General features: G+C 39.0%; 2 protein-coding genes across 5 annotated transcripts; one reads left to right on the top strand and one right to left on the bottom strand.

The window, feature by feature from the left end:
- Nucleotides 1-530: 530 nt before the first annotated feature.
- On the bottom strand, nucleotides 531-16,517 carry RB195_012880 (uncharacterized protein; the record flags this gene model as incomplete). 4 transcript variants are annotated; one of them, XM_064202455.1, is made up of 30 exons in its annotated part: nucleotides 531-656; nucleotides 1,433-1,557; nucleotides 2,178-2,280; nucleotides 2,365-2,411; nucleotides 2,490-2,595; nucleotides 3,185-3,250; nucleotides 4,023-4,130; nucleotides 5,468-5,569; nucleotides 6,470-6,574; nucleotides 7,257-7,339; nucleotides 8,206-8,263; nucleotides 8,344-8,447; nucleotides 9,490-9,577; nucleotides 9,728-9,797; nucleotides 9,854-10,032; nucleotides 10,116-10,227; nucleotides 11,336-11,467; nucleotides 11,565-11,649; nucleotides 11,725-11,828; nucleotides 11,985-12,040; nucleotides 13,593-13,708; nucleotides 14,457-14,577; nucleotides 14,636-14,812; nucleotides 14,876-14,977; nucleotides 15,040-15,141; nucleotides 15,251-15,354; nucleotides 15,446-15,548; nucleotides 15,605-15,666; nucleotides 16,115-16,149; nucleotides 16,420-16,517. In XM_064202455.1, 30 exons carry the CDS (start codon nucleotides 16,515-16,517, stop codon nucleotides 531-533), a joined length of 2,979 nt encoding a protein of 992 aa, XP_064058334.1. The 4 variants fall into 4 exon arrangements, with proteins under 4 accessions (XP_064058334.1, XP_064058335.1, XP_064058336.1 ...); XM_064202456.1 differs by having other exon boundaries at nucleotides 2,365-2,408; XM_064202454.1 differs by having other exon boundaries at nucleotides 2,365-2,408; nucleotides 11,565-11,631.
- A 2,364-nt stretch (nucleotides 16,518-18,881) lies between these two features.
- RB195_012879 (uncharacterized protein) lies at nucleotides 18,882-25,497 on the top strand (the record flags this gene model as incomplete). The annotated part of the gene is made up of 11 exons (XM_064202452.1): nucleotides 18,882-18,996; nucleotides 19,057-19,165; nucleotides 19,469-19,574; nucleotides 22,915-23,016; nucleotides 23,081-23,182; nucleotides 23,241-23,354; nucleotides 23,408-23,540; nucleotides 24,166-24,317; nucleotides 24,367-24,484; nucleotides 25,045-25,133; nucleotides 25,414-25,497. The coding sequence occupies 11 exons, from the start codon at nucleotides 18,882-18,884 to the stop codon at nucleotides 25,495-25,497; spliced, it is 1,224 nt and encodes a 407-aa protein (XP_064058333.1).
- Nucleotides 25,498-25,678: the final 181 nt, after the last annotated feature.

Raw genomic sequence — 25,678 nt, 5'->3', positions numbered from 1 at the left:
TTCCCTCAAATATACGTTATGTCTTGTAATGCATGCTATGACAAGCATATGGTAATTTCATCGCTTTTCTTCTTCTTTACGTTTCTTTTCACATCGCTTGTTCTACCTTCTTTGTACTCGCGACGTGAAGGTCGCTTGCGATGTTGGATATATGGCAAAGGGGGACAGAGTCTAGGTGGTCCCAGGTGGTCCCGGATACTGTCTAACTGGTGTAGTAGCAAATTACGCAGAGCACGCGGCTGTTGGCGAGTGCTTCTTATCCTCCATCTATGTGAAGTGATATACTTAGATTTGAATGTCTGAGTTCATTTCATGTTTCACACTGTTACCCATCTTCATTTTTTATATGGCATCGAACTCATAAAAAAAAGATCAAATACCCTGTTTATCATACAATCGCAAATTTGCATACGGATATGGAAATTACTATATCAAGATGTCCTTCTGCAGAAAACCATGGATCCCAGCAAATTCTCTTCTGCTTCATTGGTTGATTTCTGCTTATTCTCCATCAGGTTAGCGCTTCAAGTCTAGTACTCCTTACATCTAAGAATAGCTGGTCGTATTGAAGGAGCACCGTACAACTTGCAGCATTTCTCGTCGAGCGAATCAAAAATGAAATTCATTGCGAATAGCCATCCAGGATCGTTGGCTACCTGAAATTCAGTATCTCTAGATATTAATATCTGTAAGCGCTTATAGGCAGCGTAGTTTGCGTGTAATCGCGCTAAATTAAACCAAGTGATACAGAAAAAAAACGTATGTGATATCCTTTTGTCTCCCTGATGATGGCTATGGTCTCTTTTGACCCTACTATAACTCAACAAGCAGAAGAAGCTGTCCCACAATCATAAGCGGGCAACGGATTGCCGTCGTTCTATCTTATTACGCAGTGGAAGTGAAGAACTCTGTCGTTCTCTCTCCACAATGCACCTAATGCACAGTAGGATCATGAAGCACAGTGCAGTTACGTAAGCGGCTTGCGCTCGAAGCGGTGCGGCAGAGCGGTAGCGGTTAGAATTTAGGTGGAGCCTTTGCTGACACCATTCCTCGCTGTAGTTCGTGATGTTCCCTCCTCGATTCCAACCGCTATCTCCCGCTTCTATTGCTTAAAGCGCAGCCGCTTAGGCAACTGCACCGTGCTTAACCTCGTTTTGACCCTCTAAAATTTAACAAGCAGCAGAAGCTGTCCCACGAGCACAATCATAGACAGGCTGCACATTACCATCGTTCTATTACCCGTTATAACTTGCATCTTGTTAAGGGATTGATCACAAAAAACAGTTTCGTACGTCTTTTTCTGGTTTAGTAGGGGGTTGATCAAATCAAAAATGAATTTGACCACAGTTATAACCTTGAACTACATCCCTACCCCTATATGGATTCCAACACTCTCGTGATACTATGGCTTCAACTATTCCTCACATCTCACCGTAGTTGTGGCATAGAGCTGTCTGTGCATGAACAGACATGTTGAGATCAAAGTTGAGTGACAACCATCTCGAAGGAGTTGAAAGAGGAAGTCAGTAACGACATCGACCGCATCTTCATTTGGCTCTAAACAATAAAGAAAATTAAAGTCTCATTAGGTCTATCCATCTTTTACTGCAAAAAATTGCATCATTCAAACAGATTTCCCACCGGGAATATTGAAAGTTTGATTTTTGCCGCACCCTAGCAGAATATGTGATGCATCAGTGCACTTATCCAAGTCTGAGGTACTGTTGAACTTGACTGTACGTGGGGATTCGCAACGGACGAACAGTTTTGTGCTTTGAAAGTACTGACTAGGACAGAGAAAATACTTTGTGTAATGCTGCAGTTCAATCTGGTCGGGGTCACCTGTCCAAATTCGGGTTCACTGTCGTCAGATTGCTACGCGCTTCTCAGACTTTAAAAAATTCTTCAATTTTGAAAATCCCTCTTAGTATATGTAACAAAATGTAACCTTTCGACAAAATCAATAAACATAGCTTCATTTTGATTTATGTGACTAATGGCAAGCGATGTGGATGAGCCTTTAGTAGTAGCGTTTAGCGCTAGTACATCTGCGGAGTCTTAAGAGAATACTACTACTACCGTGATTTAGCCATGTTTACAATACCCTGCATCTGTATTAATGATCCCTATCAAAAAGGGAATCAAATTCTTTTCGATGAGGTGTTTGTAAAACTCACCATTTCTCAAGTATCTGAGCATCTCGTTTTTTACTCGCATCATATCTCGTTCTCCAAAGAACGTCGGTGACTCACTGATAAAAACTGCTGGAAGTTCCCGTTCCTTCAAAAGCATAAATCCTATACCATAGACCGACTTGTAATTTTTTTACAGACCGGAAAACAAATCTAACAACATTCGAGATACCTCAGCTATTTCCTGTTTATGACCTGCTTTGTGCATTTTTTGTTCTCCTGAAACGATCAAGTGAGAAAGTGTTGGAAGGTGATGTGGAACGAGAAGGATTTAGCAATCAATATAACTAGAGTCACCATTTTTATTTCCATGAGGGCAGAATATTTTGTTGATCGATTCTGACTTTGCCGACTTTCTTTCAGCATCTGAAAGAACCACTAAGCGTCCACATTGAACTCCAATCTGAAACAAGATGAATACATTAGAGCGTTTATTCATTACAATAATACAGAGCGGGACAGCCAAATCGTGCGTTTGGACAAAGCTGGTATAGTGGTGGTGTCTGTAGTAGGGCAGTAGGGAATGGCTTACGTTTCACTCAGTGTTGAACTGAGGAACAGAGATTTCGCTGTTATATAGCGTATTTAGAATATGGCCGGAATTCCATATATGCACAACGCGAATTCGGCCTAAATCTTCTGATCATTTTTTTATGGTGATATCTCAAGTCGAAAATTTTCGAGACTCGTACGGCAACAATACAGGACTTGAAAGTGGGGATTGAAGAAGTTCGTGGAACAATACCGGCGGTACTACGCCGTGTCGGCGAGAGTTCCCGTAGACAGTGATTAATGGTAGTTGCCAGCTTACTGGAGCAATATTCAAAAATTTATTTAGTTCATTCTTCTTTTCTCGTTGTATTGTTTGTCTCTTAAAGATATGCTGCAATACATGACTTAAAAAATGTTCCTCTATGTTTTTTTTTCTAAATACCTATAAAGAGTGCGGCTTGGCTATCCATGCTGTGGTATGTGGTGAAAAAAAAACTTACGCCGCGAACGTCGGCGATTAAGGGACCCAACCTAGTGAACAGTTTCAGTGCAACATCTGCGATGACCTGAATTTAAACAAACTCGGTGAGCTAAAACGTCATAACATAAGAGAAATATCTGAATCACTTTATTCTTTTTCGAATGTTTACAAGGTCATTTTACGGCTCCCTGATATATTCTATTCTGATGGTCTTACACATATTGTAGAAAATATGAATATTTGTTGTAAGCTTGAAAAAACTAGCTGAGTTCTGGTAAAAGGTAGGATATTTGGCAATCCAACAAGAAAATCAGTTTTATCCTTATTCTGATTTTCATGCGGCATTTTTCCTTGTTAATTTTTCTTGTTAAATGCATCTCAAACAGCTTTTAGTGATTGGGTTCAAATATACTTTCGATTCAGAATTCGTTAGAAGCGGGAAATACGGATCTGGTACGGTTTGATTTTATCTTGAATTGTTCGAATTTGTAATTAATTGTGAAGCCTTATCAAGATCAAGGTCTTCAGTGAAGATTAGCGAGAAAGCCCACATCGAGAATATTTTTTAAAAGACTTGATAAAAGTAACTATCTCCTCCATTTCCACTCAACCAGTTTAATGGTTCATAAGAGCATTCAGATCCTAAGTAACTTACATTTATATGAATTTTTTATATTCGCAGTCGTAATACGGAGAAAACCCTTTTTTTTACTAGTTCAGAAATTTCCCCCGTTCCAACATTTCCTCAAAGACTACATTTTGGAGGAATTTGATTTTGATTTTTTTTGTGTAGCTGTATATAGTAGGTCTTCTTCTATAGAACCAGTTCAACTGTTCGTTCCAGTAAAAGCGTTTACCTGTGCAGAGCAGGTTGCTTGATCTAGTGAAGCTGATTTGCTTTGTGCATCGCATTCTCCATGACCTAGATATTTCGGAGTTTCCACAGGTGCATCAGGACTACGTATCTGAAAAGATAAAGTAATCGTAATAAAAACTGATACGCATAGCGCTTGATATCATTACTCTCTATACATAATTGCGGATTTCTGCTTTTCTCATCCACAAGCTGGGAAAAATACCATTGCATCCGTACCATAAGGGCTTTATTGAAAACGTTTGCGAGACTCATTCTGTTCGAATAACTTTCATTCTCTCCTCTTCCGCATTATAGAGGACGGAATCTGGTGATACCATGAGAGAGACCCGCTTGATGCGTCGTCATGTACCCGATGTGCACGTGCTAGTAATTGCGACTGCCCGATTCGTGCCAATGCAGTCACTGCAACTGCAAATTTACGTTTTCCCTATCCCTCGCCTTGTTGTCGAAAAATTCCCCACTGCGTAAGTATTGTGGACTGCTATTTAAAACAAGCAATAGAAAAATGTTGTAGTATCACGATCAAATTTTTATTTATTTGTTTATTTTTTTATTTTTATTTTTAATTTTTGCGAACTTTTGAAATATAGCAAGCAAATATTGATGTGTGGAATGTGCACTAAAACTATGGACACTAGAACTTGTGAATCTTAAGAATGGAGAGAGTTCCACTTCATTCTTAGGGAGACAAAACGGATGTTCTCATTTAGTAAGCAGTCTAGCACTTTAGAAATCCTTGCTAATTAAAAACCTGACGACTATTAAATACCATGCGTGGTCATGGATAATACATTTTCGATTGTTCAATTTTCTCAACCCATCTAAACGGTACGGTTACTTTTCCGCTAAATTTTGCCTATTAGTAGAACCCAAAACGACATTTTCCAAAAATTATTTCACTCCAAAACATGAAAGCATGCCTCTTCTCTTCCGCTTTGCTTCTTGGTTTCCTTTCAGTACCCATTTTCAAAATTTTGGTACGAGCGATAATATGCTATCAATAGCTTGTCAAAAACAGCATAATACTATCCCTACTAACTTCACAGAGTATAATATCTCATCCAGCTGAAACTCACTGATGAACTGTCGATAGCTGTTAGTTTTCTTTTTTTTTTTTGCTTTATGTGACTCTTCAGGTACAGGTAGGTATTCTTTGAATTACAGATCCCATTCCTGTAGAGGAATTCGGAACCTAGTAAATCCGGGCGCTCTTTGCATCATTCATCTCGATTCTTTTCTCTCTTTTAGATTTCAAAACTACGTACAGTTCACAGCAACTTCCAAACCCTGGCGAGCAGAAAATTCAAGTCCCCGATGAAACGCGGAAAGAACAGGAAAATTAGATTAAAAATTGCCTAAGCAAATATAGCTTTCTTCTGATATGCAAAATGATAATGACAACCAATAGTGGAGAAAATGCCTCACCATAAGCTTCAGAGTAACGGATCTGGTGGCCATTCTTGCATTCAACAACTTTTTCTCCAATTCTTGAGCAACTACGTTTAGAAACTGGGATATCTCGGCCTTCTAAAAAGAATAAATACAGGTGGCGCTTCTAGAGACAGTAGTAAAACTGTTTATCATTAAGACTGTTTTTAAATCTTCTAAAACAAAATCTGAACTTAAAACTTCAAGTTAAAGAACAACTTAAAGTATTGAAACTTGGAAGACTCAAGACGAAAGAAGAGACGAAAGAAAATAGCATATCAGAAATCGCATTAGGAAGGCAGTGTTAAGCCATCCTTTCTCCAAGAACACTCACATAGTTACAATCTGACCAAAACTTAAAAATGGAGATCGCTCGTCGACACAAGGCAAAGGACAGTTAGCAACATAGTTACGATGCTTTCTCCAAGAACACTCACATAGTCACAATCTGACCAAATTCGATCTTGGAACACCGCGAAAGTTTGGCCCAAAGCTAAATCGGTCGATTTGATAATGAAAACAATCAAAATGCCTCGTATCGTTTGAATAGCCCCTAATGTTAGAAATTATTCAAGATCTTTAGAGAAATCCTAATGAGGAAATGCACTACGGTCTTTAGGGGTAACATTCAATGCATTTAGTAAGGGAATGAAAGGCTGTGATCTCGTTAAAATCGGTCAATTCAGCAGTTACTTCGTTTACACAAACAAAACAGTTTGAATAAAAGGCGGATGGATGCAGAATAGATACTTCTCAGAGTTTGGCTGTATTTGTCCCTAATGTGTTAATGTCAAAATGGGGGTGTCAATAATTTTTACGCAATTATAAATGGCAGTTACTCATCTTTGAAGTGACGAGCAGAGGTCTAGCATTTCCTCAAGAACTTTGAGGAGTAACATAAAACAATGATGAGATGAGCTTTCAATGAACTTCGCAAGTAAAGAAATGCAACGGAAGAAATCTTGGTTCTAGTTCAGAACTGGTTGAAAACAAATTTACCTTAGTAAACCGAATTCCGTAGTTGATATCGCACGAAACGCTCTTACGAATGTTCGTAGTTATGAACTCTCTGTCCTCGTTTTCTCCGCGACACATCTTGTAGAGCTGAAATGACAAGAAATTTCCAATGCGGTAGATTAGAAAACAGCAAAACCACATAAATCATCAAAGACTCGAGCATTTTCACATTTCGTTTTCAAGCACTCAAAGTGGTCATCGGCCTCTTCCACCATTCACTGGTCTACATACTTCTTATCTGCTTCCGTTTCATAAAACATGTTATATTCCTCTCATTTCGCAAATTTCGTGATTTTCGTTCCTGCCCTGAATCTAGAAAGTGCAATATGTTTGTAAGCTACCAATGGTAGCTAATCTCGGCGAATTCCGAAGGTACTTCCGATCTATGCTTAAAAGTCTGAAAATTTTCGATTTTTGGTTCGTTCCGTTTAAGTAGAGAAACAGTGATCGGGACGTACTTAGCGAGTATCACATCGGAAATGCAATAGATCTTTGCATATTAAGGACTCAATTAGATCAGGAACAAGAGACTCTTCAGTTTGCACGATACGGACCAACACTCAATCGAATTGCCTCGTCGGATCAAACTGATCAGTCTTCAGCACGCCACCCATCTGGGCCCCAAACTTGTACTGGGTACTTCGCGTTTTTGCTGTGATATTTCCAGACTACGAAACAAAACTGAACGCATTGATGTGAATACGTAAATTGATTACTATCTGTGACCAGTTATTGGTAACAAACTCACACCATAACATCTGTTTCATACCTGATCTCCAGCTTTTTTACCAAGTAGGCGCTCGAGATCACTTTGAGGAACCATCTGAAGATCGCTGCATTTCTCAACATTACCTGAAGTATTGTTTAGTACGTAGTACTAAACAATGGTATTAACAATGGTATGTGGTAGTGTGTTTTCCATTGCACGCGGATAAAAGTGCAGTATTTTGCAAACAATTCCAAAACATGGCAGATGTTTTACACGCGACGTAACACGTATTGTAACATGACGGTGCAGTACTTCCTCTTGAAGGCGTGTACAGAGTTCCCACCACGGTGCGAAGAGAACTCTTAAGAACTTTTCTTTCTGACTTTCACGTTTTTCACTACTTTTTTGTAATATTGCATGAATAGTTTTGTGCGGTCTTTTCGAAGCCATGTCTCTTTGTTTTATCATTTGTTTTGGTCCCAAAGATAGAACTAATAGAAAAAAGACTTCACTAGGACTATTCAATTCTAATCATGCACTGTTATGCGGAAAAATAACGAAAAACCACAAAATAAATAAAAGGAAAAGAGGTGCGGTTAGTATTCCGTGTACTGTAGAGAAAGCTCGGTGCTAGCCTTCACTGAGAACGTGCTGCGTCGTCATGTTACAATAGGCTTTATGCCGACTGTATATGCTGCATGCGCCTATTCGCTGGATAACTGTTTGTTAGCTCAAATTCTGGATTTTTTTCGAAACATACGTGAAAGGAATCCATACAGGTGCAAGTTACGTACGATCTCAATGCTGCACAGCACTTTGGTGGACTTAGCACGTGTCCCTCAAAATCTACCTATTTTTCTGTCCCAACTACAAGATGGGCGTAATTTTGAAGAGTAGTAATCGTAATTGGACCAACAAATACTTATTAGCAATGTTTCAATGACGTGTGAAACAGTTTTAAGAGCGAAATTCTTCAGTTCGTTGAGAACGACGAGCAAAATCTACTTACCGAAGACGTTGACGAGCTTACAGTACGTCTGATAGCCAAGTCCAGGCAAATTCTTCACCTTAAATTAAAATGACCGCATGATTATCACGTGCACATTAACTGTGCATATCAAACATTTAAAAAAAAAACCTATAATACTTTTTCATTAGCTATGAAGAAATCCGATTCACTGGAAGGTACGTAGCGAACGCCGTCTGGTTTGGCATAACGAGTTGCAAGACGAGCAATCAATGTATTACTTCCTAAAGTATAAAGGTTTACGAAATTTCTTAAAAATATGCTAGAAAAAAGAGTTCTCCACCTTTTGCTACAACGCAACTAAGTTAGTTCCATCAAAAACTGCTAAATCCTGTATATTTTGAAGAAATTACTTATAACGTCTTCTCATTTGCAATATTAACTAGGCTTCTTTGCTCTATTATGAATGCAGATGTAAGAAGCACGTTTTTTTTTTGTTACAAAACACCAAACAGACTGCCAGCGATATTGGTTTAGTTACATAAGGTGCATGCTTATGAACACACATGTACATCTCGAATGGAAACGAATTACTGCTTTATATTGGCTGCAAACACATAGTTTTCTTAAAAACAACATACCATGAAATTGACGATAGTAGGATATCTCAAGGACAACATAGCGTTCAGGGTCTAGATTACGAGTATGAGCATGTCTGTGCTCAATTCTCCCTAATCCTCTTGGGAAACGAATCCTCCTACTTCTATGATACCTTATAGTTCACCACCCTCGTTCACGCGCTGCGTCCGTGAGAACAATTAGGGAGAATTGAGCGTGAACACGCTCATACTAGTAATCATCTCGAACCCTATATTGTAGTTTCGTGGTATGCTGCCTTTAAATTTCAGCTAAAAAAACTTAAACTTTCACTAGTTTTATTTTATTTTATTTTACATTTACTTTCACTTTAGTTACTGTAGCGACCAATTACTTGTTTTTGTCAAAATCGCTTCTGGGTCTTTCTGATAGTATTCTCAGTAGAGAAGTCTGGAAATTATTCGAGTTGAACTTTCGGCAAGAATTAAAACAAAAACCAGTGAACTCCTATGGTAGGGAATGATAAAACCAATACAATCGAATACGAATTCGAGATCAACGTTGGAGAGGTAGCTGTTGTACCCCCTTTAATTTCCCCCAATATTAAAAAATGAGCTTATGTACAAAGACCCAAAGTCTTTATTGCTAAAATAAGTATTTCTAATTATAATCCTATAATCCATGGTATAAACGGTTAGTGAGATGTAGAATGATAAGGCATCCACGAACCTATTCCGACGGAAGCTGGACAGCCGGTTTCTCGTTTTATTTCTGCGCGCAGATGCTCCGCCACAGACGCTGCATTATTAATCCGCAACTAAATCATGTCAATCTCTGTTCTAAATAAATATTTGTAACTGTACTACTACCAAAATGTGCGAAAGTAAGGAAATGAACTGAGTTAAATTTCAAATGAACCTCTCACCACTACAGCCAACAGGATTCGAAAAACTCCAAAATAACATACCTCTTTAAGAAGGTTGGTGAAATCTATGTACATTTCGTCGCACGAAACCGCTTTGATCTCAAGCGTATATCTGAAAACGATTAAATGCACACTGTTTATTCTGATTATCAACTTTCTCTTGCCAACCTAGAAACTATTGTGTAAATTGCCTTCGCAACGACTCTGTATTCGTCAAAAGCGTATGGTAGACAGACGAGCTGCGGACAACGTTTGATAGCATCACGGACAATCATGCCATTACGGAGTCCACAATGACGAGCAGCGTAGCTGACACATGCCAATTCGGAAAATCCTGCACCGACACCCTAAATCAAAACTTAGAATTTTTGCTTTCATGAATGTTCGAGAACTTCAAAACCCATTTTTTTAAATTCTTTTCGAAACAAACCTTGCTGTGTGTAATCGCAACAGGTTTGTCTACCAGATCAGGCCGATCACGAAGTGCTACCGATACGAAGAAGCAATCGAGGTCAACGTGAAAAATCGTCTTCGAAAACGAGCTGAACTTTCCACATAAATTGCTAGTTAAATAAACAAGTGATGTGGCGTGAACGATAAACGAATGACCAATACTGGAAGGTAGACTCAACAGATGCAGTGTAAAGAGCTGAGAAGACATTTCTTTTTGTTGCTTCACTGATTTAAGGGTTTATTTAAGGGCGTGGAAAACGGGCCAACCCATCCCTCCTTTCTATAGCGATCGTATTGCAGAGTAACTATGCTGTTGTGGATGAGGTTTGGTGACATGGCTTGAATGCTCGTTTTTGCCAGCATCATCTCAATGGATTCCTTGTTTTCTTCACCCTGTTTTTGAATTGGAATGAGAAGGCATATGCAGCTGAACCGGCAGCTCTATATCTCATAGTTTAAGAAATATGGCTGTCCTGTATCTAATAGTTTAAAAGGATAGAACTACGACATTTTGGAAACTTAATGGGAAGAGAAAAAATTAAGCCGTCATCCCTCAAAAATGTGAGCAATTGTGTCGTGCTTGAATTAGCGCATTGTCCGCCACCTCCAGTTCCTTCACATTGTTCAAATTGGCCAAATTGTCCAGCATAGTGGCAGCATTGAATCTACCGTGAACTTTGCTTTCTCGAGGTTTGCCCAAAACCTTGTGTAGTTCAGTTTGGTGATTAATAGAAACACCAGTCATGCGCCATAAAAACCCATAATACTCGTTCACGATCGTAGCCTGTTCAAAATCACATTGGAATAAAGTTTGCAAAACCAGGATGCACCTCAAGCTCCCCACACAACAGGTTATTTCTTAGTTCACTGTATTCTGATCGATCTTGAATACTACAGCTGTTCATAGTACTATGTAATAAAAGAAAAAGTTTAGTTCTAAATTGCAGAATTACGGTCACACAAAAATCGACGCCTTCCACTTCAAATTACATCAGATGAGCGTGACAGCGTAAATCGCAATCGATTGCAACCAAGTTCGGATACCTTTGTAAGCAGAGAAATAAAAAGAAATTTAAATGAGTGTAAAGACGAAGAAATTGAGAAATCACCAGAGGAATGGAAATCGTCAAACAGAAAAAAAAACACCATCACTAAATACTAGTTCCAACTCTCTTCCACATGCACAATCAAACTCACTGTTCATAGTCATCAGTCATTAAATGAGCAAGGGATTCACGACCAGGGAACGAGTGACCATCTTCCGCTCGAAGAGCGCAAACGTAATCTTTCATTTCTTGAGCAAGCGTTGAAATCAAATGAAGACGTGACCTTGAATGTGTTTAGGTTAATAGTTGAAGATTTTCCCCTGAATCAATATCGAACTTCTTTCAGAAAGTGAGAAAATTACATCAAAATAACCACAAACCTTGCGTAATATGTCTCCAAAAAATTTGGATCTCGTGCATCCAGAAGTCGTTGATCTTTGTTCATTCCTAGATTCGTTCGAGTTTCTATACGAACAAATATATTAAAACTTAAACTGTAAAACTAACCTGGAATAAAAATGACATAAACTTATCACTTACCATCATTTCCTGGTTTCTTATGAAAAGCAGATGTTAATGTTCCTTTCGTTGGTCCTGAGAGCAGAAGGTAGTCCCTTACATCTAGGAGCTTGCCAGCAGCAATACTAAATGGTAATAATGAGCTAGTGACAAATTTTGCGGGTATAGTAATTTAGTGCAAAGTAAAAGGAGTGGTAATAGAAAGCATCAACGATAAACCAAACAAAAATGTCTGAGCGTACCTTCATTCACACATTCAAAACTAACAATAGTAAATTCACCTGTCAACAATCCAGTCCGGTCGAACAAACTTTTCGTTTTGTCGAGTCTTTGACACCTTAAAAGGCAGGCTACATGAACAGTGAAGCAAAACATGCAGAATGCATCTTAGGAAAGAAGTATGAAGGAGTGAATAAAGCAAGTTTCCAAAAATTCAAGTTCCACATACACGTCTTGTAGAAGATTGCATAAGAAGCATCCGTTCGAAGACGTTTTATGGCATAGAAAAGAAAAAGAATTTGCATGAATGAAGCAATAGTTCTGATTCTCATAAAATAAAGCTTTCAGCAAGTTATATCCGATATCCAGATGGACCAATACAGCTTATGTATGAAGTAACAGCTTCTCTCCTCTCAAACAAGTTTGGTACCAAGTTATCGACTCTCGAACAATGAAAGTATGGCGGTTTGTAGTAATCGAGCGTGCGGTCGCAGCAGAACATCTTGCCACTGAACTTCACCTGCTGGCTTAAGATTTGAGCGTGATCGCGCTCCCACTCGCTCTCTCCCGGACCTATCTATTTGTGGAGTGATTCCACAAATACCCTCAATTTGTTGGTATGCTGGCTTTAATGTGACTATTGTTTAGTTCTTTTTTATTGAGCGCGATGACAATTCACCTACGGGTTTTCCCTAGATGTTGATATGGAATTATTTTTTAAATGAAAACACCTATTTTGTCTACTTCCTCATCTTTCTATCTATGTCACGATATTATGACAAGAGTCCTATTGAGTGAAGAAAATACAAGAGGAAAGTTTTTTTTCTCATTTTCTAACGAAGAATAATCCTGAGCATTGTACCCATCAATTAACGAAATCAAGTCCTTAGAGGAAAAAATAGACTATTAGGAATGGTGACAACGAACTATTTTAAATTTGTCATCCATCTGCTATTATTATCGCATTTCCGTGTTTTTTTTTTTTTTTTGCTTGGATACTGCAGTTGAGCAAAAGTGCTGCCACAGTACCAAAATTACGTTGTACTGATAGCCAGCAAGTGAAAGAAGTCTCCAAGACAGTATTTAAAAAGAAAGTGCTCATGTTGTGTTCGTGGTTACCAGGCCACATGTGGTGGATGTAGCCAAGTTACTCTCGGACTGTGAGATGGTTCGAAACCACCTTTTAGGCAACCAATAAACTTTTCATCTCTCCGACGTTTATAAACTGATAACAGACTGGTGTGGGAGATTGAAATACTGACTTGATACATCGGCTGTCTTCCGCAAGTTATTGTATAGGCTAGACATGAACCCAAAAACCCATAAACCCCCCAAACCCAAAATGATTCTGGATTGAAGTCGTACACATAGGGGCATCTTAATCGACTTGATCAATTCTGCGCATTTTATTCTATACCACGAAATATAACTGACGCAGAATGAGTCAGCAACTACAATCCACGTACAGCATCTGCACAAGTATAGTTTAACTGCGGCGCTCGCTTTATTTTCTAGTAAATCATCCCAGTGTCTTTATTCGCCTAAAAGACGGCGAAGTAAAGACACTGCAGCAAACTATACAAATACCTTCAAAACTGTTAGAGGTTATTTGAAATCATATCCATCATATCACATAAGATCTGTTCGTATGAAAGTAACCAGTAAAACACCTTTGTAGTTGCTAATGACGAAGCGATAACAAATGAAGTGGTTCCATATTCATAGTAGCAATGATACTCTCCGCCGTGTAGTTGGATTAACTGTCGAAGCTCAAGTGCTGTTGGTTCTGAAAAAAAAAACCCTAGAAAGCAGAACAGAATGCCTTCCTGTTACTGTGAAATAACAGAGCAAGGAACAAATTAAACAAACAAAAAGATAAGTTAACTGATGAAAGCACCGAACAACATAATGGCATCATCGTGAACAGCGCGAATTGCCGGCATCGCCTCTCGCGCTGGTAACAGTTCTCAAACGCAAGTACTAATATAAGAAAGTAAGTGTGCTTAACAAGTACTTAAATAAATAGTCGAGAAAGAGTCTTTCTAAAGATTGCCTCAGAAGTCTATACATTACCACCCCGAAAGTACGAAAAATTTTTGGATTATGCAAAAAATCCGACCAGTATACCATACAGCAAAAAGAAGTAAACATCATCAATGTCAACAACTGCCCGAAGGTTCTTTCTATGACATACCGATATCCGCAACCGAATACGCCTGCAGTTTTAGTAGCATTCCACAAACCTTGAATGGAATATTTGGTAGCGAAAGTCCGGAAAAAAAATAAAATAAAAATGAAATAGATCATTGTTGGAAGATATTGCCTACGGAGTACGCGTACCCATGCTCAGTATAGTGGATTACCTCTAGCAGTCAAATTCCTCCCGATTCTATGCGATACAGAAGAAACTCCATCATACAAACTAAGATCTTAGAGACTCACCAGAAGCAAAACAAGCAATAAAACTGATGGAAAAAGACTTCACTAACATTGCATAGCTTTTTCTGGTAGTAGAATCGTGCAACTTGAAGTACCTGTATGGCCATTAACAAAAATGGAGATCCCTTCGAAAATCTTGGACGCCGTAAGATGGGGACGACCAAGAACATTCACTTGGTAGCGGAGCTTGTCCTTTTTAAGTTGCATGTAGTTTTGCTAAACATGAACCTCACTATGTTCTAAACAACAGCTTAAAATGAAGCGTAAACCGTACGAAAGTTCTTCCGCGACTCCCGGTATCCTCTTCCAACCTCATCAAGGACTTCTCCAATGCACGCTTTGAGCTATTATCTTTCGATAAAGGCGATGAAGTTGATGAAGAGGAGTTGCAGCTCTGTGCACTTTCGTGAGGTAGCGCTTCATTTTGGTGCTCTGCTGACTGATTCATGCCCTAAAACGTGTCAGGATTATGGGGCCTGATCAAGGATTCATCCAATGCACACTTTGAACTAACCCTATCTGATAAATGTGTTGAGGTTGATGATGAAGAATTGAAGCCTTCAGCAGTTTCGAAAGGTAGCGCTTCATTTTGTTGCGCTACTGCTTGCTTCAGGCTCTGAAGCTATCAGAATAATTGGACCTGATCAAGGATTTCTCCAATGTACATTTTGAACTAACTCTATCCGATAAATGCGGAGAGGTTGACGATGAAGGGTTGCAGCTCTGAGCAGTTTTGTGAGGTAGTGTTTCATTATGTTGATCAGTTCCCTGCTTCTTACTCTGAAACTTTCTAGTGTTAGTGGAGAAACAGCTAGTACAGTAGCGGAAAACAATCAGTATAGCTTCATTAGCTTAATTTTCCAGAATTCGAGAAATTCAAACAACCAACCAGAGAAAGGAAAGGGATATTCGATTGATCAGCATCAGGAACATGGTTCAACGATGATTGCTGCTCATTGACAGATATGATATTTCCACCATGTGAAACCATTGCTAAATCAAGAGTACTTTCCCAATACATCAACTAAGTACCAAACATACTAACTCTTTAGAGCTACATTGATCAGAAAATGCCTGTTATTACCTCGCGATTCCGTTGCATCACAACTATCTTCATCATTTCCGAATAAATCATCTGACTGGTTTGAGTCGATGCTTTCATTATCACTTATAATGATAACAGAGGTCTACAAAAGTGAAGATCTGCAGGGCAAGTCCGAAAATACACTCAAAGTGCACTTACATCGCCCACTTCAAAACTAGTTCCACTTTTCTTTGTGGAGGTTGACGGTTCCATGACATTGTCTGAACGTAAAAGGTTGCTAGATAAATAGTAGTAGTAAACTCTGAGTTGCACCCTGCAATGAAACCAAATATGAAAGGGAGAATCCGAGAAATTTTACGATACTGGAATTTCTCCACTGAGAGGCGGAGGACTCAGTGAACTTGTGGTTCACAAGTGTGGTTGTGACAGAACGGCATGACTTTGACACAACTGCAAAGAGGGTTCCCGTCGGAGTGAAACCTCAATTGGATCTAATCGAGATGCAGCAAAGGTCCCACTGCATTCACTTTGCGCCCAAACGCCTACGCAACTGCCACAAAAGTGAAGATTTTGATCTATGATCGTTTTGTCTGTCATGATGGACAAGATTAACACAATTCCCTTCAGAAATCCAGGTATTTGAGAAATCAGGAAAACTCAGAGGCACCACTCCTCACAAAAACACGTACGACAAAATGATTCGCCAACCTTCGTAAAATGAAGAGAACTCCAACGAACGCTTCCTTCAACCAAGTTATAGTCGGGTCAAAACGACATTAATCACGAGTGTAATTGCGGTGCATTTGCGTACGCGCTGGAAACGACGCGGTGGAGGCAGCAGCTGGGATCGAGCTGGGACCGTCGCAAACTGCAGCGATGGGTGGTGCCATCAAGGATATCACCATGCTAATAGCCGCTATTCTCCACCGAAGCGCCTCGAGAGAAGCCGCGTACGCAATTGCGTACGAGCTTCATGTCGTTTTGACCCTACTATATAGTCGGACCAAAGCGACCTGAAGGCCGGTGCAATTGCGTAAGTGGCCGCATTCGAAGAGGCACAGTGAAGTGCAGCGATCGATATCGAGAAGGGACCCTCGTTAGTGCCACTCATTGCTGCGGTCGAGTGAAATTAGCGGTGATCATAACTCGATCCCAATCGATAGGTCCACCGCGCCGCTTACGCAACTGCGCCGAGGTCGCTTGAGGTCGTTCTGACTCGACTATACCAACACATTATCAAGAGATTCTATATTCACTAGCACGACACATTCCCTCATTCTTTGAGCACTCAAATTATTCTGTCGGACATCTTTTCGGAGACGCTGCGCGGAACGACGACTTTTGGTTCCTTTATTTATTTGGTTATTGTTTCAGAAATCTCCCCGAACACTGGATTTAAGGATGTGAAAGAACAAGCTACATTATAGAATACGTTGTCGTTAACAGATCAACCATACCAAAAACATGTTGGCTCCGGCCCATTAATGCTACTCTAGAAAATTACTATAAACGGCTACAACTGTAACGTATGCCCCACCGTATTGCCCCACCTAAATCTATTCCGAGCTCTATCATAAGGGCGGCCCTTGGGAAACCTGAGGACCTCACCGGAGTGATATATAGCATTGGAAGGGCAGAGCACTTCCGACACCACGTGTTTTTTTTTCTGATTTAATCGAGGCGATAAGGCCGTTGAAGGTGAAATTGGTGTAATGTACGGAATAGAAACAATGCTATAAAATACCAAATACCGAAGGCCATTTGCCTTCACACTTAAATATTGGGAATTTTGAACTTGAAAACTGAGAACACAGGTCAACTAATTGTCACTGATTGAGGAGAATTGCTTTCGGCTTCTTGAACTAAAATAAAAAAAAAACTGCCGCGAAACGGTAACCAGCACACTCTACAGTGTTCTTCTTCCCACTGATCAGTATTTTTTCGACGCCTCTTGTTGGTTTTGTCCTTTTTCATTATTTCATGTTTGTCCAATTCCTTCCCATTCCTGTTAGATCTTTCATGCGATGTCTTCCATGGACAGCAAAAATCTCACAAGCAACCTCAGCATCCATATCAAATCGCTTGAAGGCAGTATATATATATATATATATATATATATATATATATATATATATATATCTAAAATATATATATATATATATATATAGTGTAAATTTACGTGGTACGAAAACTCCAGGAAAAACGTAGTAGGCCACACCGTAGCGCAGCTCGTAGGAACTAAAGCGGTTTCCACGGCGACTTGTAAGTTGTAAGGCAACTAGAGAGAATTGAGTGGGGCCACGCTCGTTTTCATCACCTAGAACCCGAACTTTACGTTTTCCCTAAGGTTTCCGAACCACCTCAGTTTCAAGATGCTTTCAGGTGCTGTTGGAGGTTAGCGAGGAATGCTTGATAGCACAATAATATAGTCGAGAAAAAACCTGAAAGCTGATCAGGTAATGCCTGAGACATAGTCTCAAATGGATCAGAGCGCCCTCAAGCAAGTAACTGAACACATCACCTCAATTACGGTAAATAAAGTATGTATTTTAAGTTCTCGGCTATAATTTGAAAATTCCTTTGAGGGGAAGTGCCATTAGGAAGCAGACCACGCATAGAACTACAGAACAGGGCAAATACTTATTAATCCTACAACAACAAAGGAACATATGTGGTTAAGGAATTCAATCAAACCCCGGCTGGTGTCGCGTCTCTTGCTCTGATTCAAATTCTCGCTACACCGCAACAGTGGTGGCACAAATAATACGCCCGGTATTGGTTGACCCCTTGGTTGTCCTTGCACATTCTCGGTGCTAGTTTACACATTTGCATATTGATTGGTGCCACCAATGCGACACAATTATGATTCCGTTATTTTCATTACGTTTTACTTATTAGTGTTGCTTTTTTTCTGTCTTACATCCTTAGAGAAGTGTTGCTTTCCTTCCTTAGCCAAATGTGAAGTATCATATATGTAGATCCGACCGCTGGTTGCTGTTGTAGTCGTTGCGGTCACATTGTCCATTTATTTTTAAAATCTACCCTTGTTTCGTAAAGCTAATGTGAAGTTCTGATTTCCACGTGCGTTTTGTTATGTTTCGAATGCTTTTTAGAAAACTTATATTTGCAAGACCTTTTCCAACCTAGTTTGTATGCTTCTCAGATTTTGTTTTGTGGCAACTGTTTTTATCTATAGCTTTCCATAGTTCACCTTATCTTTTATGGCGTGTGGGGTTTTGGTGACGAAGATATTAGTCATCACATGATTTAAACTTTTCGGAGAGTTAGTTAGCGGGACTGCTGCGAATATCGATTAAAGACATTTTGTGTTTTTTAACGGTATCTTATTTTGTTGTTGTTTCTTCGAACCGAACTAAATACATTTCTGTCGCCTACTTTTCATGTTACTGTAAACCTATTCTTAATTAGTTAGTGCGTTACCATTAAAACTCAAGTTATATCTGACTTCTTTAGAATGTCTACTGTAGCAGTCGTGAACGGTCAGCCACGTGATCCGTCCTCGGCTACAGTAAAGGAAAATAGTCAGACTCCTGGGCCACCACTTCCGGTTCCACCGTTAAGCCAAACAGGTACTCATCATTTTGTTGTATTAGTTTCAACACTGTTTTTCTTAATTTATACATATTTAGGACCGTCAGTAAGTCAAGCACAATCATCTCAATCTCAAATTGGCAATCTTTCCGCTCCACAGCAAAATCCTGTCCCTCAGCGAGATAACAGGAGAAGCGAGATCTATAGGTTAGCCTTTTTTTTTCTCAAAACTTTAACCTTGACACCTGCTCTGCTAGTTACTTTCATATTAGTTTTGAGGTTTGTAGTTGTGTATTTTCCATTTGTCTCTTTTTTATTATTTGAAGGAATTGAAGAATTTTCTGCTATCTCTCAGCCTCGGCACAGTATTTATTATTACGTCAAGCAGATATTCATTATTTGTTATTGATTTTTAGTAGATGAAGGCACAGCTCTGCAACATTTTCTTCTGGATTGCAACACTTTTCTTTGTGTATCTTTTAAATTTTGCTACGTTGTTGTTACTATCAGATATTCTGGCCCAAGACCTCTGTTTGCTGCTGCATGGGCTAATAAGAACGACAGAAGATTTCGACTGGCTGTTGGGAGTATTGTGGAGCGTGAACAAGGCAACAATGTAAGATTCTAATGATTTGACCTGTTTTCATTCAAAGCTATTTTATCATTTCATTGAGATTTCCCCCATCAATTTAATTCACCAGGGATCTTTGTAATTCACTGAGTTTTTTGGAATTGCACTCCTTTCGTTCTAGTATTATTCTTTTGGAAGTAATCTTATATGTTTATTCTTCAGCAGCGTGTTCCCCAATGTAGTAATAGTGTCAAAAAACAAAAAAAAAATGAAGGAGATTGGTTGGTAAAGGAAACTACTGAGATTAGGAATGTTTGGATAAAGTTTGTGGAGTCCTTAGAATTTGATTAGAAATATTAGAAATTCTGAGATTTGGGCCATGAAAAAGTCCCCGTGCAAAGGTGGAGCGATTGGCGGTGGACTTAGTCTGAACTGTTTTATCGAATTGTTCGACACAAATATGGCCATGTGTATAGTGTGCTGTCAGTGCTGTCTAAACAATTATTTTCGAATTCATTTTCATCTGCTTCTTTCAAAACAGTTGGGCTATTATTTGCATTATTGTATAGAATTATATTTCCTTTGCTTGAAAGTAAGATTAGATTGGTTACGAAAATAATTGTTAAGGAGGTAATCCATCACATAAGTGATCTTTTTTTCAAAAATATCTGATAATTATGAGATGGCAGAGTTGATGTTCTTTGGCTGTAGATCAGATTTAGCTCGTTAAGATTTCAAAGGAAATATTGCTGTTTGCTTTGATAGCTTCAGGATCATGTTGCAAAGCGTTTTACTTAAAACACTAGCAAAACCTGCTAGAACGTCTGTTGTTCTGTCTTGTAATCTGTCTGATATCTTGTGAAGTGTTGCTCTCAAAAGTTTTCTATGCAATCTTCAGTTCTAATTGCTGCCGGCGTCGTTCTTATGTCGATGTGAAGTGTAACGTCGGTAGAGGCGATCAGTGGCACACTACTCCTATTCATGCGACATTTGGGTGGTAGCACGAGTGTCCATGTAACCATGTAAGCTACATGGAGCGCTTTTTCCTTTTTTGTAGCATTTTCTTTCTTTGTATTTCTGCATACTTAGGACCATGGTTTTAGCACTATCTTCTCTCGTTACTTCCATCTTTTGTTTCGTTCTAAGGACGTCTTTGAGATTTCAGTTGGTAGGATTTGATTTGGACCTAATTTGTTGGTATAATTGTGCATGATTAGCGCTCTTCGTAGATTGTTTCGACTAAAAGTACGGAGAACGTTAATCATGCACAATAACACTAAATGGTGGAGCAGAAATCTCATTTTTAGGAACTAAAATCTTTAAGGAGACACCCCCGTAGCGAGAAAAACTTTTGAACCAGCGGAAAATCATTTTATTACAACTACGACTGCGATGGATGCTAATCATGCACAATTATGCGAAAACACAATGTTGCAGAAATCCTTTTTACAGACTAAATTCTTAGAGGCGTCGTGGAAAGTAAACGATAAAACTTAAGAAAAAGAACTTTGCCATGACCATGTAATCCTATCCATGCAATTTTATACGAAAGAGAACCAAAAATCGTTTAAAAACTGAGGAACAAAAGAGCTTGCATGTGACTTCGTGCTATAGACACACGTCACACCGAGGAAGTTGTTCTTGTAGTTCGTGACTTCATTGGTGTAGAGAGGGTTCCTATATGAACAGAAATGACCGTTAAACGTGTTTTTATTACTTCTAGGACTTTTGTTCGGCATCATACTGGACTTCATAATTATTTTCAACATTTTTTTGGGCGATGTTTACGCGTTCTCTGTATCTTTGTCGCTGTTAGGTCTCTGCTCTGTTTATTGGTTATTTTTTTTCAATGGATACGATTCTCCAAAGATAATTTCTCTAGGGCAAGTCTTGGTGTGGCAACACTCTAATTGGTAGGCACGTAGTACGTTCTTTTTTTACGTACTTAGCTTGCGGAGAGTTACCATTTTTAACTGCTCAGGAATTCATGTTCGATTCGATGCAGGTTTCTTCATTCCTTAAATTTCACGCGCTCCTCATTTCTCCACATGCATTTGTCGAGGCTTTGTGCATAAGTCACCCCTAAATTCACGGAGAAGATAACAAGCGGCTCCACCCATGCAGGCTCCTTTTGCGCTCCTTTTACTGAAAGCTCTCTCGACATTAAACTCAAAGTGGTGTAGTCGAAATCCCTCAAAGTAGCAATTTTCTTTTGCTTTATGCCTGTCAAGATCGCAAAGCTGTTCAGATCAAACGCTGTCCGCGTCTAGGAAAGTTTGTGGACCCTTTGAAGATTGAAAACAATTATGTCACTTGATTTGTAGACTTCTTTTTTCTGCCAATAATATAATATTTAATAGATATCCTACCATCAGACCGTGGAGAAAACGGTTTTTCTGGGGATTTCCGGAAATGGAATTGGCTTATATACCATCGTAACCATACATCTACTATTACATTTTGACGGAGATCCCTAATCATTGGGGTGCCATGGGAATCTTACTTGAAAGATGTCTGAAAAGGCCCAATAAATTTCTGTTAAGTCGCGAAAGAAGAGATAAGTGCTGCGGCAACTGCTGGTTTGGGGTCCTCTATTCCGTCTTTTAGTTTATTGCATTTTCCGTGAGAAATTGTGGATAGTCGTGAATTTTTAATTTGTATATGTTGCTCGAGCACGTACCAACTTAGATGGATCGTAGCTTAGGATAAATATCCTTATCAATATCACCACGTAAGTATATCCATCTCTGCAGGAGAATATCGATGGGATTCTCCCACAGTTGCAAAAATTTGCCTTCGCGAGTTGCCGGTTCGCTTTTGGTGTGGATGCAGAAATACAAAAAGTAAAGATTAGCTTTCCTAGTTGTTTTCCTGACTTTCATATTTTAAGAATCTTGTAAAGTCCATCTGGGTTTTATAGTACATCCGATTTTGTATATAATTTTTCTTCTTTAGTACAATTTTGATGTATGGTAATACATATAAAGTAATGAATAGAGTAATGTAGACAAAATACAAAATAAGTAAAAGTTACTTTTGCTTTCAATTATCACTTTGATGATTATTAGGTGACCAAACTTAACGTCTATATCTTTTTCTTGTACACACATAAAGGTGAACTGCTTGCGGTAACAACAGCTATGACAGCAAAACATCGATGCCGACTGCATCACCTATCACCTGGAGAAGCTAATCTTTTGATGCGATTACTTTGCTCCAATTTCTTCGTGCAGCAGAAACCAGGTCCTATGATCTACCATGTATGTTAGGTACAGCCATTATACATGGTAGATCACATCAATTGTTGTCACTATCAATGTACTATCAATGAGCGCCTCAGCCCTCTCTCCCTCTCTACTTTCTCGCATTTACTTTTAAAATTAAGGTGACGTTAATTGAATTGGACGAAACTCTCGGCTCACTTGTGGAAAAAGGAAGTTTTATTCACGAATTCCCGGCAAATCAGATAGGTTTCATACCCGATCTTGTACGTTTTTATTGCCTTTCTCCTTTTTTCACTTGTACGAAGAGTAATGTTGATTTTGCTACAGGAAAACAAGTATCCAGATTTGTTAGCTACAAGCGCTGATTTCCTGCGATTGTGGCGAATCCATCCGAATAATCTAGTCACTGAAGAAGCTGTTTTAAGTAGCGTAAGCATTTCACCTTCTTGCTTTGATAGTATTCTGATTCTGGTTATTACATCTTCAGAACAAGTCTTCTCAATTCACCGCCCCTCTCACAAATTTTGACTGGAACGAAGTAGACCCACGATTGATTGGAACGTCAAGTATAGATACCACTTGCACAATTTATGATGTTGAGGTTCATAATTTTTCAGCCTTATTTTTTATTGGCGTAGCATGGGATTTTTTCAGGCTCAACAGGCCGTTGGTCTAATAAGACCAATCACATTTAGCGTTAAAACTCAGCTCATTGCTCACGACAAGCCTGTTCACGACATTGCTTTCAGTCGCATTTTTAACGGAAAGGATAATTTCGCCACTGTAGGTGAGTGTTCATTCGGACCTCAATTGTGATTTTATATCAGTCTGTAAAGGAACATGTGAACGGAATTATTAGGAAGTCTATAAGATTTTACAGCACCAGAAACACCAAGATCGGTTTTAAAAAAACGCACACTGCTTCTTATTACTGTCATAAATTTTTTTGGAGAGAGAGGGCGGTGGGGCGAAGAGTTTCCAAACACATTGCAGAACATCTGAGTACCATCATGATGATAGGTATTTGAAAAGTTATACTAAAGACGAAACATCGTTTATTTGTTTTGTTTATTACAACTAGAAATTTGCTTTTCTATGGTGAAATTTTAGTCTTCACATACTTTGCAATTAAAGATTTCTGACCCGGTTTATAAAAAAGGAACATAAAAACACAGACTCAGCATTAGTTTTTGTTGTATAGTTGTTTTAATTATAACTCCTTTTCTGCTGTTTAAGATCGTGTTAGATCCTTTTGTGTCTCACTTTTTTCGTGTGTTCAAATCTGCCAAAAGATTGCTTAATACCTGCGATATATTCGCTCATTTTCACCATTTCCTGCACAGAACTTCATATTCAATAGCGAAATTTACTGTAAAGATATGTTCTTGAATTCTTAAGTGTTTCATAAATAGGTGCTGACGGTAGTGCACGGATGTTCGATTTGCGACATTTGGAGCACTCAACAATCGTTTACGAGGATCCCTTGAAGCTACCACTTATGCGGGTTGCATGGAACAAACAAGAGCACTACCATCTTGCCACTTTCGCTCAAGATTCAACTGAGGTATCATTTCTACGTGTTTCTCTCTTCGAATTAACTTAATATGCTACAGGTTATTATCATTGACATTCGAATGCCGTGCAGTCCACTTGCCCGACTAAAAAATCATAACGGTGCCGTGAACGGACTGGCTTGGGCTCCACACAGTGCACACCACATTTGCACAGCAAGTCAGTTCCATCACAATTATTTTCTTTATTCCGATTTGTTTAGTTGTGCGATGAAGGATTTCTTTGATTTAAAAGCAGTGAAAGGACAGCATGTGTTCAGAGTGTTTGTTCTAGGTGACCCTCCAGTGGGTGTTACCAAAGGTGTGCGTTGAGAACTCCCTGAAGACAGTGATTATAATTTAATAATTTAATTAATAGTTTTGCGGATAGTTGATAATTGATAAATTTGGTGCTGATCTTGCATTTATTTGATCGTTTTCACTTCACAATTGATATAATGATCCTTCTCCACTACCTTGACGCTAGATAGCATTTTTGGGGAGGTGAAAGTTAGCGGAAATTTCTTAGAAATCGTACCCTTCCTGGTTGGGTGGGGTACTGTGAAGAAGTAGTTTGAGTCTAAGCAGCCGCTTATCTCTTTCATTGCCATCTACATTCAATTTCTCATCAGAGCTTTCGAACAAATTAAACGGAATACTCTCATGACGGTTACAATGAACCTACTGTGTTAGCGCGCCTTTTTGCTTTATGGGAATTCTGATGATGATCCAATCTTTCAGGTGATGACGCTCAAGCCCTCATCTGGGATCTACAGAATATGCCTCGTCCTGTTGAGGATCCCATTTTAGCCTATTCAGCTGGAGGAGAGGTAAGGCAATAAGTGGTTGCAATAATTAGCTAACAGTAACTGTTCTCTTCTCAATTTTATTTGAACCTGGCCATCTTTTCTGTTGTTGTTTATTGTCCTAAATCAGAGCGGTTTTAATGAATAAAGGAGATATTCTACAAACCTCTGTTTTCTTCGTTTTACATTATTGATGCTCTTCTTTGGCATGCCTCCTTTGTCCATCTCGTACCGAGCTCCTTATCGGTTTAACAAAATATTTGCACAAAATTAACTTATTCATTACCTCATCATTTTTATTTAGGTCAACCAAGTTCACTGGGGCCCAGCACACAATAACTGGATATGTATTTGTTTTAACAAATCGCTCGAGATTTTAAGAGTTTAAGAATGAATTTCCCCCTTCTTTATGGGTCATTGTAAATTTTCTCTTGTTCATTCCGCCGATCTCGGCAGCGTTTGTCTAAGACCTCATATCAAAGATATGTACCTAGTTAACTTTTAAAATTAGATCTTTAGGTTTCGTTTCCCTCACCGTCACTTGCGTGAGGAGTGAACCCGGTTATTTG

The sequence above is a fragment of the Necator americanus genome, chromosome V (genome assembly GCF_031761385.1).
Source record: "Necator americanus strain Aroian chromosome V, whole genome shotgun sequence".
NCBI lineage: Eukaryota > Metazoa > Nematoda > Chromadorea > Rhabditida > Ancylostomatidae > Necator > Necator americanus.
This window is presented reverse-complemented; position numbering and strand designations above follow the sequence as displayed.